The sequence below is a fragment of the Myotis nattereri genome, assembly GCF_964212035.1.
Source record: "Myotis nattereri genome assembly, chromosome: 1".
NCBI classification, from domain to species: Eukaryota; Metazoa; Chordata; class Mammalia; order Chiroptera; family Vespertilionidae; genus Myotis; species Myotis nattereri.
The window spans coordinates 153,841,057-153,858,940 of record NC_138075.1 but is presented as its reverse complement, the minus strand read 5'-3'; the positions used below and the strand labels follow the sequence as shown (position 1 = coordinate 153,858,940).

The following is a 17,884-nucleotide window of genomic DNA, read 5'->3' as shown; positions in this document are numbered from 1 at the left end:
GTAAACTGCTTTTTTGCAAACTAGGTTCCTCATTCCAAACCCTGGGATGTAATCGATACCTTTGTGATGTTTGCCTATATAAATCTGGTGGTGGGCCTGGGGAGGGCACTGCGAGATTTGGGAGAGCGAAATGCCCCCTTGTAGTCCCAGGTTTGCAATAAAAATGACTCCTTAATTCGACTTCTTAAGGCGCCCTTGTGTGATTCACGGGCTACATTACAACACCATCACTAGCAGGGTTTATGTCGGGTGATAACCAACTTTGGGGACAATGTGAGGAAGCAGAGGCCCCACCAGATCCCCGGGAGAGAATTGTGAAAGGACACTCATCTCTGGGAGAGAGCATAAAGTTCCACAGGTACGAAGGTACAATCTTTACCTAGCAGTGCTGAGCCTAGGAATGCATCCAGAAGAAATGCCTACATAATTCTTCCAAGCTTATTTATAAGGCTACCCATTACAGTCCACACAGACTATTCATTGTGGGGCCATTGCCCTGGTCTTGGCCCCATCCATGCTCCTGTTCTTCTTGCCCCATAACCTAGCTTCTGAGCAGAATAGTGGGTCTGCTATTGGGACAGATGGGGAAAATGGCCTGGCTGCCTGCCCGCTCCCTCTTTCAGGCACAAACCCCTTCCTCTCAGGCAGGAAAGCACATCAAGGTTGAACAATAGGGATGACCTTGAACATGTCTAAGGGTTGGTGGGCTAGGGCAAGTCGCGATATCCCTTCCAAGATGCTGCACCTGGCCCCACCTCCCACCAGAAAAGGCACAACCCTAGTGGCCTCTCAATTTTGGAGGCAACATATTTCTCATTTTGGTATGTGACTCTAGCCCAGTTGTCGGCAAACTGCGGCTCGGCAAACCATGGCTCGCGTGCCACATGCGGCTCTTTGGCCCCTTCAGTGTGGCTTTTCCACAAAATACCGACTCTTCCACAAAATACCGACTTCTGCACATGGGCCACGAAGTTTCAATCGCACTGTACATGCACGCCCACACATGGTATTTTGTGGAAGAGCCACACTGAAGGGGCCAAAGAGCCTCATGTGGCTCGCAAGCCACAGTTTTCCGACCACGGCTCTAGCCCATTTACCCATTGAACTGAAAAGCTGCTAGTTTTGAGCTGGGCCCAGAACAAGAGGTTTTGCAATAGTTCTAGGCTGCCATGCAGGCTTTTCTGTCCTTGGGCCATGAGCTCCTTTAGGTCCAATGGTGCCTGTGTGCAGGGGGCAGTCAGGGCTGCTGTGTGGAGCCTTTGGCAACCCCTTTGGTGAGTCAAGGCAGGATCCCTTGAGATTTGGGAGCAAGGCCCTGCTATGCTCTTTAAATAACTATATTATATACTAGAGGCCTGGTGCATGAAATTCGTGCACTGGAGGAGGGACCCTCAGCCTGGCCTGCACCCTCTTGCAGTCCGGAACCCCTGGGGGATGTAGCAGTGCACCAAGGGGCAGGTGGCCAGGGAGGAGCCTGAATTGGGGCCAGGTGCAGTGCTGCTACCACTCAGTAGTGCTGCCACAGAGTCGGGAGAGGGACCGCCATGGCAGCTGCACTCACCAGCTGTGAGCCCGGCTTCTGGCTGAGTGGCGCTCCCCCTGTGAGAGTGCACTGACCACCAGGGAGCAGCTCCTGTGTTGAGAATCTGCCCCCTGTTGGTCTGTGTGCATCATAGCAACCGGTCATTCTGCCATTCAGTCAATTTACATATTACCCTTTTATTATATAGGATTATATAATATGTATAATATTCATGATATACATTACTATGTTATAAATATCTACACTAATAAAAGAGAAACATGGTAATTGGCATACGACCGCTACCCTTTTCATTGGCTAATCAGCGATATATGCAAATTAACTGTCAGCCAAGATGGCGGCCGGCAGCCAGGCAGCTTGAAACTAACATGAGGCTTGCTTGCCTCAGTGACGGAGGATCGTTGAGGAAACCAATGTTCCCCGCCTGTGGCTGCAGGCCTCTGAGCGGGCAGTTTAAGAAACATTATAACAAATACCGCCTGACTTCAGCCAGCAGATTCGCAACATTGTAAGCAAAGGCCAGAAACCTACGTTGCCGCGGAGGCCTAAGAGCTGGAGCCAAGCCTCAAGGTGAAGCTGGCCCAGAATAAAAAACGAAAAAAGAAAAAAAGGAGTGGTTGGGAACTTCAGTCACTCCCAGCCTGAAAACAGCCCTCAGCCCCTCACCCAGACTGGCCAGGCACCCCAGTGGGGACCCCCACCCTGATCCAGGACACCCTTCAGGGCAAACCAGCCGGCCCCACCCATGCACCAGGCCTCTACCCTATATAGTAAAGGGGTAATATGCCTCCCAGCACCGGGATCAGCATGACAGGGGGCAGTGCCCAAACCCCCTGATCGCCCTGCGGCTCTGTGTGTGACAGGGGGTGGGGCCCCAACCCCCTGAGCCCTGCTCTGTGCCTGATAGGGGGGAGCTCCCCAACCCCCCCCCCCCCACGGGCCCTGCTCTGTGTATGATGGGGTAGAGCCATAACCTCCCCATCGGCCCTGCCCTGAGTGTGAGAGTGGCGGCGCCCCAACCCCCTGATCGGCCCTGCTCTGTGGGTGATAGAGGGCAGTGCCCCAACCCCCTGACTGGCCCTGATCTGTGCGTGACTCAACACACAGCCGCAACCTCCCCATCGACCCTGCCTTGAGTGTGACAGGGGGTGGTGCCCCAACCCCCCAATCGGCCCTACCCTGAGCGTGACTGAGGGTGGCATCACAACCTCCCAATCTGCCCTGCTCTGTGCATGACAGGGCGGCACCCCAACTCCCCAATCGGCCCTGCTCTGAGCCCGACCAGGGGCTGCACCTAGGGATTGGGCCTGCCCTCTGCTACCCGGGAGCAGGCCTAAGCCAGCAGGTCGTTATCTCCCGAGGGGTCCCAGACTGCAAGAGGGCACAGGCCGGGCTGAGGGACCCCCTCCTCCCCCCCAAGTGCACAAATTTTTGTGCACCGGGCCTCTAGTACTATTAATAAATATGTATAAATATTTTAAATACAATATTATATACAATACTGACATATAATATATGTGTATAATTCATATGTATATAAATGTATAATATATTTATAAAATAGTGTATATAGCTATATACTACATAATACATGGCCTTTATATACTACCTGAGGCCCGGTGCATGAAATTTGTGCACAGGAGCTGGGGGGGGGGGGGGGTGGAGAGTGGATGTCCCTTGGCCTGGCCTGAACTCTCTTCGAATCTGGGACCCCTCGGGGGATGTCCGGCTGCCAGTTATTGGGCCTAAACCGGCAGTCAGACATCCCTCTCCCAATCTGGGACTGCTGGCTCCTAACCACTCACCTGCCTGCCTGATCGCCCCTAACCAGTCTGCCTGCCTGCCTGATCGTCCCTAACCACCTCTGCCTCAGCCCCCACCACCGTGGCTTCGTCTGGAAGGATGTCCAGAATGACGTCCAGATGGTCGTTCAGCTGTTCAGTCTAATGAGCATATTACACTTTTATTGTTATAGATTACCCAGTTTCTCTGGCTAGAACTGTCAATACTATGCTAAGTAGAAATTGGGGGAGTGGGTATCCTTTCCTGTTCCTGACAGAAAAACTTTCAATTTTTCACCACTGAGTATGCTATTAGATGTGGGCTTGTCATAAAAGGCCTTTATTATGTTGAGTAAGTTCCCTTTTATTCCTAGTTTATTGAATATTTTTGTTTGTTTTTTTGTTAATCCTCACCTGATGATATTTTTTCATTGATTTTTAGAGAGAGTGGAAGGGAAAGGGAGAGACCAAACATCGATGTGAGAGAGACAAAGATGCATCCATTGGTTGCCTCCTGCATGCTCTCCAACCAGGACCCGGGATTGAGCCTGCAACTGAGGTAATTGCCCTTGACTGGAATTGAAACAAGGACCCTTCAGTCTGCAGGCCAACGCTCTATCTACTGAGCCACCCTGGCTAGGGCTTATTGAGTGTTTTTATCATGAAAAGTTGTTGAATCTTGTCACATGCTTTTTTTTTTTTTGCAAAAGTTGAAATGATGATGTAGTTTTTTTCCTTTATTCTGATAATGTAGAGTTTTTTGGTATGTTAAACCATCCTCAGAATAGACTCCCTTATGTTTGGCTTCTGTCCTGATGCTGGTGAGATTCACAAATGTTTGTGTGGGAATCTATACTGTTGTTTTCCATGTCTATCCTCACATACTACCTTACTACCTTGATCACTGTAGCTTAAGGAAAAGTCTGAGTAGCTGGAATTGTGTATCCTCTAACATTGTTTAAGATTGTTCTGATTATTCTTGGCCATTTGTATTTCTATATCAATTTTGAAATTAGCTTATCAATTTTTACAAAGATATCTGCTGAGGCACTTTTTAGGGATTGTATTGAATCTATAAATCAAATTGGAAGAATTGACATTTTAACACTATACCAGGGAAAAAGACATCAGACCTTAAAAAGAAAGAAATGATAAGCTGGGAACAAACATTTGCAACTCATATCTCAGACAAAGGACCTAATGTCCTCAATAAATAGATATTAGAAACTGATGAGAAAAGAGCAGCCACACAATAAAAGTGGACAACATACATCATCAAACACTTCACAAAAATAAACTCTCATACACATGAAATATGCTCAGTCTCAGTTACTTGACAAAATTACCAAATCTAGAAGATTGAACATATACTATGAAACTGTGCAGAAATAGGAACTTTTATCATCAGTGATGAAAATGCCAGTCGTCTACCAATGAAGGCAGTTTGATCACATTGATCAAACTTACAAATGTATTTACTTCTAATTCAACAGTCCCAGGTTCAGGGAATTTATCCCATGGAAACATGTCCACACTGGACATATGTACATGGTCACCCATCACAGCCTTCTTCATATAAGAAAAGATTGGAAACAACCCAACTTCCTTCATTGTCTCTCAGGTTCTATGAGCGATGGCCATCTCTGAGATGGAATACAATGTAGGTGGGGGAAAGATCAGGAAGAAAGAGTGAAGAAAGGAAGCTACTAATCTGCAAAGGTCTCTCACTGGTGCTGATTGCTCACAGGGGTGGCCCTCACTGTTCTGCCCCACCCATGTCAAGCTGGCTTTTTTAGCACCTAGAAACATGACTTTACCAGTGTGCCACCAATGCCAGAGTCTTTGTGGCCAATGGGGGTTACCCAGGGATCTGGGCCACGTGTGGACAATGACCAGAAGGATCCCAGTACGTCTCCCTGGAGGACATTGCCCAGTTCCCCTGTTAAACTCAAACCCCAGCTTCTGGGGTTATCAGTGGGAAGATAGATCACAGGGATTTCTTTGTCTTATAGGATCAAGAAAAACTTCATGGAGGAACCTAGGAATGGTTTCCTTGAATGACTATTTTTTAAATTTATTTATTTATTTATTTATTTAAAAATATTTTTATTGATTTCAGAGAGGAAAGGAGAGGGAGAGAGATAGAAGCATCAATGATAAGAGATCATCATTGATTGGCTGCCTCCTGTACACCCCCTACTGGGGACTGAGCTTGCAACCAGGCATGTTCCCTTCATCAGAATTGAACCTGGGGCCCTCTGTCCACAGGCTGACATTCTATCCATTAAGCCAAACCAACGAGGGCCAAATGCCCATTTTAAATATGACAAACCTGAGGGCAGTTAAGGGAATGGCCAGATGGGATCAACAATATCATGGGTGCTCAGACCAAGGGCCCTGCCCACATACTCTCCAGGCCCACCCAGGTTGGTCCTGAGCTGCTAGACAAGGACATGTATATGACCCTGATCCTGGTAGCTGCTCCCAAATGAGCTGGGATGGCTTGGCTGTGACCCACATTTCCTCTTTGAGACCTGCTCCAGTCTGTTTCCTCCCGTAGTTCCTAGTAGGCACTTACCTATGCACTGAATCAGTGTAATCCTCCCAACAAGCCTATGAGGTGGTTGCTTTCATTTTACAGAGGAGGGACCTGAGACACAAGTCTTGGGTTGATTGGTTCATTCACTGATGCACTCAGCCCCTGTGTGCTGCTCCCTGTCGTGTGCAAGCAACTAGAAGATGTATGTGAAGTCCAGACACCCTCCCTGCCCTTAGAGCTCACAGCACACCAGGTGGGACAATATCTAACCCACAGCCAGTAAATGGAGGCTCCAAAGTTATGGCCACCTCTAGCACACCCATGGAGTGAGTTAGAGCTAGCTCTGGCACCGGCTATACAGCTAGACTAGGACCAGATTGAGAGTTATAGCCAGTTCCGGTTCTAGATCCAGACCTAAAGCAATATCCATAATTCATTCTCTCATCATTTCTGGTACCAGTGCCAGAATTATAGTCAGCCACAGAACTAGAGCCACTTCTAGAGCCGGCTGTAGCAGCACTGCCTGAGATAGAGCCTGCTCCAGCACCAGCGCTGGCACCAGATCCCATGCTAGTTCCACAGTCAAGGCCAACTGCATGCCTAGCATTAGCTTTCACACAGGCTCCCATGCTGGAGGCACCCTGGCCGCTCTGTCAATATTGGCTCCTGAGCTCCAGCCAGGGCCCGCGCCAGCACCAGAGTTGCCCTTCTCCTCCTTGTGATGATAACTTTTTAAAAGAATTTCCTTTTCCAATTCATATACTATATGGTTTACTAGATTTTATGTTTTAAAATTTAGATACAGTGAAATTTTAGCTTTTAATTACTTTTAAATTTGTATAACTCAGTGGCATTAATATCCTGTGCAATAATCAACACTCTATTTCTAGAATGCTTTAACCATACCCAACAGTAATGCTGCACACATTCATGCAGATGCCAGACTCTGCCAGGCACTTCGGACCTGAGTTTGGCCTGGAGGGCCCCAGGAGTTCTGCTCAGGAGCTGCGGGAACTTGGCTTCTTTTGTGGGTGCAGAGTGGGAAACGCTGGCATCAGGAAGTGTCCCTCAGGGAGGTCCCTCACCTCTCCCACCACCACCACTTATGTCTTTCTGTTTCTATGCAATTCCTTATCCTTGACCTATTGGCCCCTCCTAAGCACAGCTAACCTTTCCTCTGCCTCTGCCCCTCCAGAACTGAAGTCCCCTGACAACGCCAGCCTGTTCTATACCATGAAGCCTCCCTCTCATGAAGCAAATAAGGCCCCGGAGTGCGAAGGACACCTTCTAATTGGTCCCTTGTGTTGGCCAGCATAAGGAGGGCCACATCCCCCAGGGACGGGCTAGTCAGGGCACTAGGCCACATACAGAGTACAGTGCCCCAGACCAGGTGGGCATCTTCTGCTCAACCTGCCAGCCCAAGTCACCCCAGGAGTCCAGATTCACCTTGAAACTCTCCTGCTATAGCCTCAATGCCTAACCTTCAATGGGCTGGCTTGGCGGCCCCTTGTTCACACATGGCCCTGGGTGTCTTCTGCTCTTTGGGAACCAGATTAGCTGACACTTTCCAAGGAGCACTGGCAATGAGCATAGCACCCTGCCCAGCTCAGGACACTGCCCTCTGTACCGTACACTTCCCTCATGGCCACTGGTGCACATGGACCATCTTACTCTCCAGCCACAAGGGCCAGCACAGCTTCCATTCCGCGTCCTCAGACCAGTTCAAACATGTCTCCTGTCTTGGCAACAGGGATGTGCTGAAGTGCTCAGCACTCACTGAGTCAGCTCTTCCAATCTTATGGGGAAAGGAACAAGCAAGCTTTCCTGGGGTTCCCACTGGCCAGGACATGAAGTTCTCACCTCGCCCCACTTTCCTGATATATTATTATCCTTCTCAGCCTCTCCCTTCCCAGAAGTAGGCCTGGCATTCCTGAGTCTGGCATCTGGCTTTTGCTGTCCTCAGAGCTCTGGGAGCCAACATCCCTGTTATCCCCCGGTCATCCAAACACAGGTCAACTCCCAGCGGCCTCTCTCTGTCTTCAGCTTCCACCACAGCTGAGCCACTCTGTCAGCCTGGATGTGGACAACAGCAACATGCACAAGAGCATTCTGGTGAGCTGGGCAGGTGCGGCGTCCCCTCAGTTCCCTCACTCAGACCTGAGTATATACCCTCCTGAGTGGCTATTTTGAAAAGTGACAAGCTCTGGGATTTCTAGGCATCGTGGCACCCCTGGGAGGAGGCAGATGGCCACCTGAGTCCCCCACGGTACACAGGCTCATCTCGACCTAGTCAGGTCCCAACCCAATTGCAGTGTTAGAACCAGGGCCAGATACAGAGCTAGAAGCACCATAAGGCTTGAGGAAGGGCCAGTTACAGGACTAGCTCTCGTGTCAGTTACAAAGTTAGAGCCTGTGCCAGCACCACCTTCTGCACTAGCTTCACAGCCATCTCTGGCACCAGCTCTTGAACTAGAAACAGCTCCAGTGTCAGCTCCAGCACCACCACCAGAAGGAGAACCAACTCCAGCAAGAGCTCTAACACCAGCTCCAGAGTTAGAGGCCACTTGGGCCTCCTGTGCCAAATCCAGCAACAGTTGCATCACCACTTCTAGAGATAGAACCTGCTCCAGATTCCAGAATTAGAGCAGTCCCAGGCTGGAATGGGAGCAGCACCTGTTTCAGAGGAAGAGACAGGTTCAGAACTAGATATGCTGTCTGGAAGGGCCAGACTGGCTACTTGTCAAAGTCACTACTCAGGAGAGGTACTATACCCAGAGAAGTCCAAGTGAGGGGACCACCCCACCCCTGGATGCTCTTGTCCATGTTGCTGCTGCATTCTCTGAGCTGACAGGGATGAAGCAGTGCTGCCCACCTGCTGGATGTGCATCAACTGCAAGGAGCTGTGGTTGCAGACCACGGAGGCACCATGCATGTGGTTGTGTGGCAGTCAAGGGCACAGCGGAAGCTGACGAGACGCTGCTGGAGGTTGAACCAATGCTGTAGATTTGGAAGGACTAAGTGGAGGTTGACTCCCAGAACAGTGGGGGATGGTAAGGTCAGCAGAAGTTCCAGACTCTGCAGGGGACCCCATGCCAGGGTGCAGCTTCCGGAAATTCTAGAAACTGGGACTTCTTGACTTTTTCATGGGTGCAGATTGGGGAACATGGGGCTCAGAAGGGAGGTGCTGTGGCAGTGCTGACAGGGAGAAGGGGAAGGCACTCACCTTCTTTTCTTGGCCATCAGAGAACGCTAGGGAAAAGCTCATGGTGATCTCCTTCAGTTCAGAGCTGGAGGAGCCAGCTGAGTGCTCACTGAGCACACCAGCAAGTGCCCTCTGTGAGGCAGAACTGTATCTGTAATGGTCACAGGACTTGGAGTGGGAGTTGTCACTGGTCCTGCATTCTCCTTTGGGGCCATTGTGTCTGACTGCACAGCTAGCCCCACAGGGGAAAGTGGGTGTCCCAGGGTGCCCTTGGGCACAGGTGGCAATGACCACACCCAAGAAGACACAAGGGAAATTCACAGAGGACAATGATAGGTGGTGGGGAGGGGCCCATGCCAGCATTCCTTAGCAAAAGTAATTTATCTTTTAGATCCCAGAGAGTAGAAGATACCCAAGGCTCTGAGTGTCTCTGGGAGAGGTCAAGTCAGCTGTTGACCAGTTGGGAGGCAGACGACTACCACAGCCCTCCACTGTACATGAGGACACTGAGGCAGGTCTCTTCTCTTCCCTGGAGAGCTCTTGGGGATCTATGCTTTGGTGGGGGTAGATAACATGCTACACTCAGCTCTCTCCAGTTCTAGGATGCCGATAGACTACCTGGATTGTTTCTTACAACCTCCCCCGCACCCCCAAGGACTCCTTGCCTACATTCAGAGCCCTGTGTGGCTTGGTTCTTTCACCCTCCCAGTGTGCGCTCCTTGCCCCCATTCCAGCCTCCCCTAGAGCTTTCTCACCTGGGGACTCTGCAAGCCCTGGCCTGCCTCACAACTCCCCACCTGCAGTGCTCCCCATCTATGATGGATTCACCTCCAGGCTGGGCTCAGGGGCCACCTCCTTGGGCTTCTGTTAACAGCACAGCCTTTGGGGTCACATTGACCTGGGGTAGTGTTACAGCCCTGGGACAAGCAAGCTCATATCCTGACTTTGCAGAGCCTCAGTTGAGCTGGCCTTGGTCACTTACAGCTGGGGGACCTTGAGCTCTGGTACCCACTGCTCATCTCCAAAATGGGGTGGACTCACTGATCACATGGGGTCCCCTAATAGCAATAATTACTCTAAATACTTACTCTGCTCTCATTGTGGGGCCACCTCCTCCCAGGAGTCCCACCTTCCCCATTACACCAGCCAGGGACAGGCAGGAACTCATGTCCTGGGCTCCTGCCAGAGGAAACAGGGAGGGGCATAAAGGAAGAGGGGGAAGGCAGCCTAAATTTCTCCCTGCCTGGAGTGTCCACTGCCTCCTCTAAGACTCCTGTCCTAGCTATGCACAGAGCTGGCCCCTCATGTAGTGTCTGGGGACAAGGACAGTGGGACAGGGGCTGTTCCACAACGCTCGTGTCCCCAGGTCTCTGGCCCAACTGGCTGGAGTAGGGCAATGCAATGGTTCCAGAGGTTGTGGGGTCTCAGAGCAGTGGCTGCTGAGGCCCAGTGGTACTGGCCGGGCTGGGGACCATTGGTACATTGTGCATGCCATGAGGTGGCATCTCATGCACACACTGTCCAAGACCTTGTGTGTGCCCCGCCATGGACATGAGGCTGGCTGCTCTGCTCGAGTCCACATGTGGAGGGAAGCCATGCGCCCCTGAGTGTGCCCTGCCACCCTCACCCAGGGGCCGGATCCACTTTGAGCTGGGCTCATGTGGTTCCCTGTCCAATCCTCATGAGATAATCATGAAACTGAGGCCAGGAAAGGTAGAAATTGGTCCAGAGCGAGGTGGGTGTCCATATGGGAAGAGGATACCTAAGATCCTGGGGCCCCCTGCCCACTTTTCCCATGTGGGGCCGATTCTTCTGGCTATTCCCACACAAGGGCATGTGCACACACACACACACACACACACACGCACACGCACACACACACACCATTCTAACTATCCATCTATATGCTTAGTATGCTTAGTAATATATAGTGTAGTACTTCAAGGTTGGGAACCACATGTAGATTTCAATTTGGTTCTCCTGCCCTCTAATGGTCATTTCTCAAAATGCAGACAAAGCTGTATTAGGGGAAACATTTGAAACTATTAATGCAACCCAGGTATGTGAATCCTGCTTCAAATTTTGGATTTTTGGAGATGAGAAGCTTAGCAGAGTTACCTATGGAATTGATCAATGAGGTAGAAGACATAAAAACATTTTGAATATTGTGAGGCTATTTTTACAATAAACAAATAATTTTTTGAATTTCCAAAAACAGTTCATAAATTGAAGCAATGTGAAAACAGTTTTGTATTTCTTTGAGAAGTTAAAAATGTAGGGCTAATGTGTTTTTATAGACATCATTTTAAAAAATAATTATTTTATTGATTATTTATAGATGGATACAGAGAAAATTGGCAAATTGTAAACTAATACCTATATTTAGAATGTGCTTCACTTAAGCTTGGGAAATATTTTGTGACTGTAGAGATGAATTTATTTATTTAGGAAATACAATTGAGAAAAAATAATTGTATGATGAAAAATAGTTATTTATTAGTTGAAAATAATCCTTCTAATATATAGTGTAGTATTTCAAGCTTGGCAACCACACATGTGGATTTTAGTTTAGTTCTCCTGCCCTCTAATGGCCATTTCTCAGAATGCAGACAAAGCTGTATTTTAAGGGGAAACGTTTGAAACTATTAATACAACCCAGGTGAGTGAGTACCCCTTCAAAGTTTGGAGATTTGAGGAACCTGAGAAATTTCCTCCATCAGTTTCCTCATTGTAACTTTGCAACATAAACACTATATCTCAAGTACATACTCTCTTGAGATTACAGACGTAAAACTGAGTTCTGGCATCTCTTGACCATTTGACTAGTAAATTATCCAAAGCTACAGTAATTTCCTGTAAAATTTTTACACAGTATAATCTTAGACCTTATAACTACTGCACAAAGGGTGATTGCAAATAAACAAATAAATGAAACACTTTTAAATGTACTGCTTCCTACTAAGTCCTTTGTATACTGTATTTTTTTCCTCTCATAACCACCGCATACACATTGTGAAGTATATACAGTTTTATTCAGGTTTCATGAAGAAATAAAGTAATACTAAGGGAGACTAATAAAACTTAAGAATTGGTACACCCTGGCTTGAAACACTGAGTTTGGTGCCTTAACTTTCCTACTTTTAAAAATATATCTAGTTAATTAAGTTTAAATTGATTTTGAGCTATTTAACCAGGATAATTTGGTACTGTACTTCAATGTTTTAACATATTACTTTAAGCAACATTTATGTATCACATTTTTTCATGTTAATGTATACCAGTCTCAAAGACTTAGGTTCTTCTCTAAATTGTAAGAACCAGGCCCCAATTTTAGAGAAGGTGAGTTTTAAGAAATCTAAACAAGTTTTTTTCATTTTTCAACTGAAGAATTTAAATACAGAAACTAGAGCTTAGTGTCCTCTTTATGACAGACAGCAAACAGATGCTTGTGGGCCAAGAAAAAGTTTACTCTGGAGAAGTTACATTGTACAGAATTGAGTATGATTTCAGATAAAAAGGATTATTGGCTTCAAAAAGATTTTTCACTGACTACACTTTTAGAGTCCTTTCTCTAAAATAGCTTCATTAAAAAAATCCCTTGGGCATTTCTCTAATAGCCAGTTCCAAATCAGATTATTCCTGGGTTAAACGATTAGTTATCTACGGACAGGTCACCCTGGTTAATTCTAGCCAGTAATGACTTTTCATCCCTTGGATTTCTATGACATTTTCTTTAAGCTGCTTACACAGTACTAACTTCATACATAAGAACAATGGGGCAACCCCTAAGAACAAAATAAAAAGAATCACCCCATAAGAGTTAAGCACAAAAAACTCATACATAAGGAGCAAGGTTAGCTGCTTGTAAAATAATCAGAGATGTATCTGGAAATGTGTGACTCTTCACAGGTTCAAATTGACTGGAGTGAAGTCTCAGGGAGGCAGATCAGAAACTCAGCCATAAATAGGAAAGCTCAAATCTAAAGCCAGTTTTACTTTCTCCCGTGTGAAGAGATTTTTAAAATATTCATGAAACCCTTCTTATGTTAATTTAATAACAGCTAGGTGAAATAATTAAAACCCAATTGTTCTGAATATTAATTCAAGCAATTCTCACCCTCACCCCCAGGAGATGGGTATTCTAGTTAATCACACGCTCATGATGAATAAACTGAAACACAGACAAGTTCAGTAACTCTCAGGATTCCACGTGATGGAGCAGGAGTCTTTCCTGGGTTCTAGGGCCAGCACACATAAACACCCCACTCTATGCTGCTTCAGTTAAGATGGTGTACCTTTGTGAGGGTTATTTTTATGTGTCAACGTAGCTGGTCTGGATATTTGGTCAAACATTATTTTGGGTGTTTCTGGATGAGATTAACATATTAACTGGTAAAGTACAGCAGATTGCCCTCTCTAATGTGGGCAGGTATCAGCCAACCACTTGAAGGCCTGAATACAACAAATTAGCTGACTTTCCTGAGTAAGAAGATATTCCTTCTGCCTGATGGCTTTTGAAGGGGGACATTGGTCTTTTTCTGACCTGGACTTAGCCCAGAATTTACACCATTAGCTCTCCTAGTTCTCAGGCTTTTGGACTCAAACTGACACCACTGGCTCTCTTGAATCTCCATCTTGAGTGTTAATATTGGGACTTCTCAGCCTCCATAATTGTGGGAGCCAATTTCTTATAATTAATACACACACACACACACACACGTATTCAGATAGAGAATCTAGACTAGTACAGATGTTTGCCTTGACAATGGGGCGATTACACCACACCCTCATGCGCTGTAAGCTCTCCAGAATGGGGACATGTATGTTATCTTTCCCTATATATCCAGCACCTGTTCTAATTCCTGCTGCAGCACACTCCCCAGGTTAAGCATGTTTACTGGGGAGAAGTGTCCAGATAGCAAGGATCTGCCTTTATTCTTTTCACGCAGCACTGTCAGGGAAAGAAGGGGTCAGATCCCGGAGAAGAGGAAGTATTCTTTCATTCATGTATCAGGCACTCAGTGTGTACATAGTATACAGTATGAAACAGATCTTGTGCTAGGTGGAAGGACACAGATAAAATACACAATTCCTGCTCTCGTGGACCTCTCCCTTCTTAGGATGACAAGTAAAATCTATATGGATAAAAACCAATTCCTATTAAGCGGGTACGGACCTAATAAATGGAGCTTCAAAAGACATGAATCCAAAGCTGACAGAGCTAACTTGAAGGAGAAATAGGACCATAATCATCACTTCAATATGCTGAGATTTCAATATGCTGATCAGTAACTGATAAAAACAAGTAGACGGCAAATCAGGAAGGAGAGTGAACACCTGAACAACTTCCTCCACCAACGGGGCAATACGGGCATGGACCGAGCGCTGAACCCCCACAGAGCTGCACATTCTTCTCAGGAGCACCAGGACCACTCGCCGAGACAGACCGTGTACTGGGCCACGGAATGAGTTTGGATATGCTTAAAACGACTGGAATGCACCGGCATTTGCATCCGCCCTGGCCACAAACCCTCCTCTCTGGGTGCAGGTGGTGAGAGCTCGGAAGGGACAGGGTTGCATTCGGCGGCGACAGGCCTGAGCGCAACAATGTGAGACAGCGCGACGGCGGGGCAAGATTGTGAGATACGCGGACGCCGAACGCAGACAGGTCTCGACCCCCTAGTGGTGACGTCAGAGGGGAGGCGTGTCAGCGGGGAGGCGTCCCCCGGTTTCTGGCTGGGGTAACTGGGTGATGATTCGGATTCCCAATAATTTAAACAAAGCACAGGCCCCGAAACAAGAAGTATCGCTCTCACTTATCTGCCCTCTCAAGCCCCGCCCGGTTACCAAACGCTTTGGAGGGGAATCCACAGACCCAAGCGGCCGTAGAGCACGCCACGGCCTACGGAGGAAAGGAAGTAGATTTTACGGCGAGCCGTAAAGTAGGGTCGACGGTGAGCTGTAAAGCACGTTCCCTTCCGGTTCACGACAGCAGTCCCGACCGTCTCTGCCGGCCTTCCTCCGGTAAGCGCCTCTGCCGACCCTCGCGAATTCCGTTCTTTGCTCTCTCGGGCCTTTCCCTACTGTCGCCCCCGCCACCTTGGATCATGTTCAAGAAATTTGATGAAAAAGAAAACGTGTCCAACTGCATCCAGTTGAAAACGTCAGTTATTAAGGGTATTAAGAACCAGTTGATAGAACAGTTTCCGGGCATTGAACCATGGCTTAATCAAATCATGCCTAAGAAAGATCCGGTTAAAATAGTGCGGTGCCACGAGCATATAGAAATCCTTACGGTAAACGGAGAGTTACTGTTTTTTCGACAGAGAGAAGGGCCTTTTTATCCAACTCTAAGGCTACTACACAAATACCCATTTATCCTGCCACGACAGCAAGTTGATAAAGGAGCCATCAAATTTGTGCTCAGTGGCGCAAATATCATGTGTCCAGGCTTAACCTCGCCTGGAGCCAAGCTTTACCCTGCTGCAGCGGATACTGTTGTTGCAATCATGGCAGAAGGAAAACAGCATGCCCTGTGTGTTGGCGTTATGAAGATGTCTGCGGAAGATATCGAGAAAGTGAACAAAGGGATTGGCATTGAAAATATCCATTATTTAAATGATGGGCTGTGGCATATGAAGACATATAAGTGAGCCTCAGAAGGAAAACACTTGGGCTAAATATGGACATTGTGCTGTGTCTGTGTTTGTGTCTGTGTGTGACAGCATGAAGACAATACTTCTATGGTTATGCTGAAAAAATTCAGCAGTTGCTACAAAAACAAAAAAGTAAAGATTTGGAACGAGTCCATGTCTGTATCTGTGTCATTGTGTGCATGTTTGTGTGAGTATGTATGCCTGTGAGTATGTCTGCATATGAGAGTGTGTGTGTGTGCGTGTGCGCGTGTGTGTGTGTGTGTGCGCGTGTTCCCCCGCGCGCACGCATGTGTGTTTGCAGAGGGGTAATTAGGTTTGCTGTCTTGTCTATTCAAGCAGATAGCAGTTCAAACACAGGTAAGTTATCTCTTGCAGAAAAATAGGTTTCTATGTCAAGCGATGTAGTTGGTAGACCCAAAGGTGTGAGTGACAAATTGGGAAGAAGAAAATGACTGGAGAAGGGCCCTGAACAGCTCTACCAATATGAATATTTAAGGGATAAGCAGCAGATGGGAGGCCTAAACAATTTTACTGGAAGCAGAAAATCCAGTAAAAAGTATACAGATGGCATCATTGGTTATCCACCCAAAAAACACTGACCCCCGTCCTGGCTGGCAGAACTCTCACATCCCTTTTCTACAGGAACCAGGTAAATGCTGATTATTCTGGGTCCACATGATGGTCTGTTTCCCAGTGAAACTGGTTAATTTATAGGTAGGCATGGGTCCTATGGACAAATAGAACTTTCTCTATTTAGGATCCCTTAAGAAAATGGGTATCTTTTCTCCCTTGTCTTTGAACCATGTATAGGTGAGTATGCAATTTATATTATTAGGGGCCATGAAAAGATTTCTGGGGGAAAATTTCAGACTTTAAAAAAAATATTGTTGAAAGTATTACATATGCCCCTCGTTTTTCCCATTGACTTCTTCTAGCCCGCCCCTGTCCCCCCACCCCAGACCTTCACTACACTATTGTCTGTATCCATGGGTTATGCATATGTGCATAGAAGTTCTTTGGTTAATCTCTACCCACCCACCCACCTTTGCCTTCCCCCTGAGATTCCACAGTCTGAGAGATGTATAGGGAGAAACATCCTGTGAATGGATGTTGGCATGTACAGTTTTGCTCTTGTAGTAACACACACACACAACCTTGATGTGCAACATGTCCAACCATGGTAAAATTAAAAGTGAAAAGCAACAGTGTCCTTGATTTATGAACCAGTGATTTATAACCATGCAGATGCCATATATCGGGCATCTTATTAAGGAGTGTGGCTAGGTTATGTGAGTTAATAAAATTCCCTTATTGATTACTCCCTTTTTACTTGAGGTTTCTGAAATTGAAGCCAAAGGTATTCCAATTTTTATAGAGTGACCTGGACACCCAACTGAAAAAGGAGGATAAAATGGGTCAAGTGAAAGTTCATCAGTGACTTTTGTATGAGCTGTTTTGGTGTAATTCTATTAATACAAGATCAATTGCAGTAGATTTAGGGGTGAATGGAAAGTTACAAGCTAGGATGCAGAAGTTCAGACTTCATGTTATTCCCTACAGAATTTTGGTTGTGAATTAAAAGATATTAATATAGAGGAAAGTTATAATTAAGATTTTTTTTTGGAGTTTATATTACTTTGCTGTTGTTATTTTATTGGGGTTTTTTTTCTTTTTTGTTACATGTTTGTTAATGAGATTTCTGAGTATGTTTATATGCTGAGGAGAAAGATTCACTTAGAGAGGGAATACTCGCCTTGGCCATTGTGGCTCAGTTTGTTGCAGCATCATCCTGTACACGAAATGTCGCAGGTTCTATTCCCTGTCAGGGCACATACCTAGGTTGTGGGTTAGGTCCCCAGATGAGGTGCATGCTGGAGGAAACCAATCAATGTTTCCCCTCCCTCCTCCTCCCCTTTCTCTCTCTCTCTCTCTCTCTCTCTCTCTCTCTCTCTCTCTCTCTCTCTCTCTCTCCTCTCTCCCCCCTCTCTCTCCCTCCCCTTTCTTGCCTCTCTCTCCCTCCCCTTTCCCTGTCTCTGAAAGAGAGGTGGAAGGACAGCTTTTTACCCTCATGTGGATTATCTGTTTTCTCCATAGTGTTGTCACGTAACAATTCTTAAGCACTTTTCTTCCTCAGAGGATTAGGTCTTTACCATTAGCCCCTAT

The 17,884-nt window shown here is 46.9% G+C and overlaps 1 protein-coding gene across 1 annotated transcript; it reads left to right on the top strand.

Annotated features, from left to right (window-relative positions):
* The first annotated feature begins 15,051 nt into the window (after positions 1–15,051).
* LOC308524826 (malignant T-cell-amplified sequence 1-like) lies at positions 15,052–15,871 on the top strand. The gene has a single exon (XM_081099416.1). It carries the CDS (start codon positions 15,173–15,175, stop codon positions 15,716–15,718), a length of 546 nt encoding a protein of 181 aa, XP_080955542.1. The 5' UTR covers positions 15,052–15,172; the 3' UTR covers positions 15,719–15,871.
* The last annotated feature ends 2,013 nt before the right edge of the window (positions 15,872–17,884 follow it).

What these genes read in the sequence shown, in the direction of transcription:
- LOC308524826 (XM_081099416.1), top strand. Translation starts at nt 15,173, where the DNA reads ATGTTCAAGAAATTTGATGAAAAAGAAAACGTGTCCAACTGCATCCAG.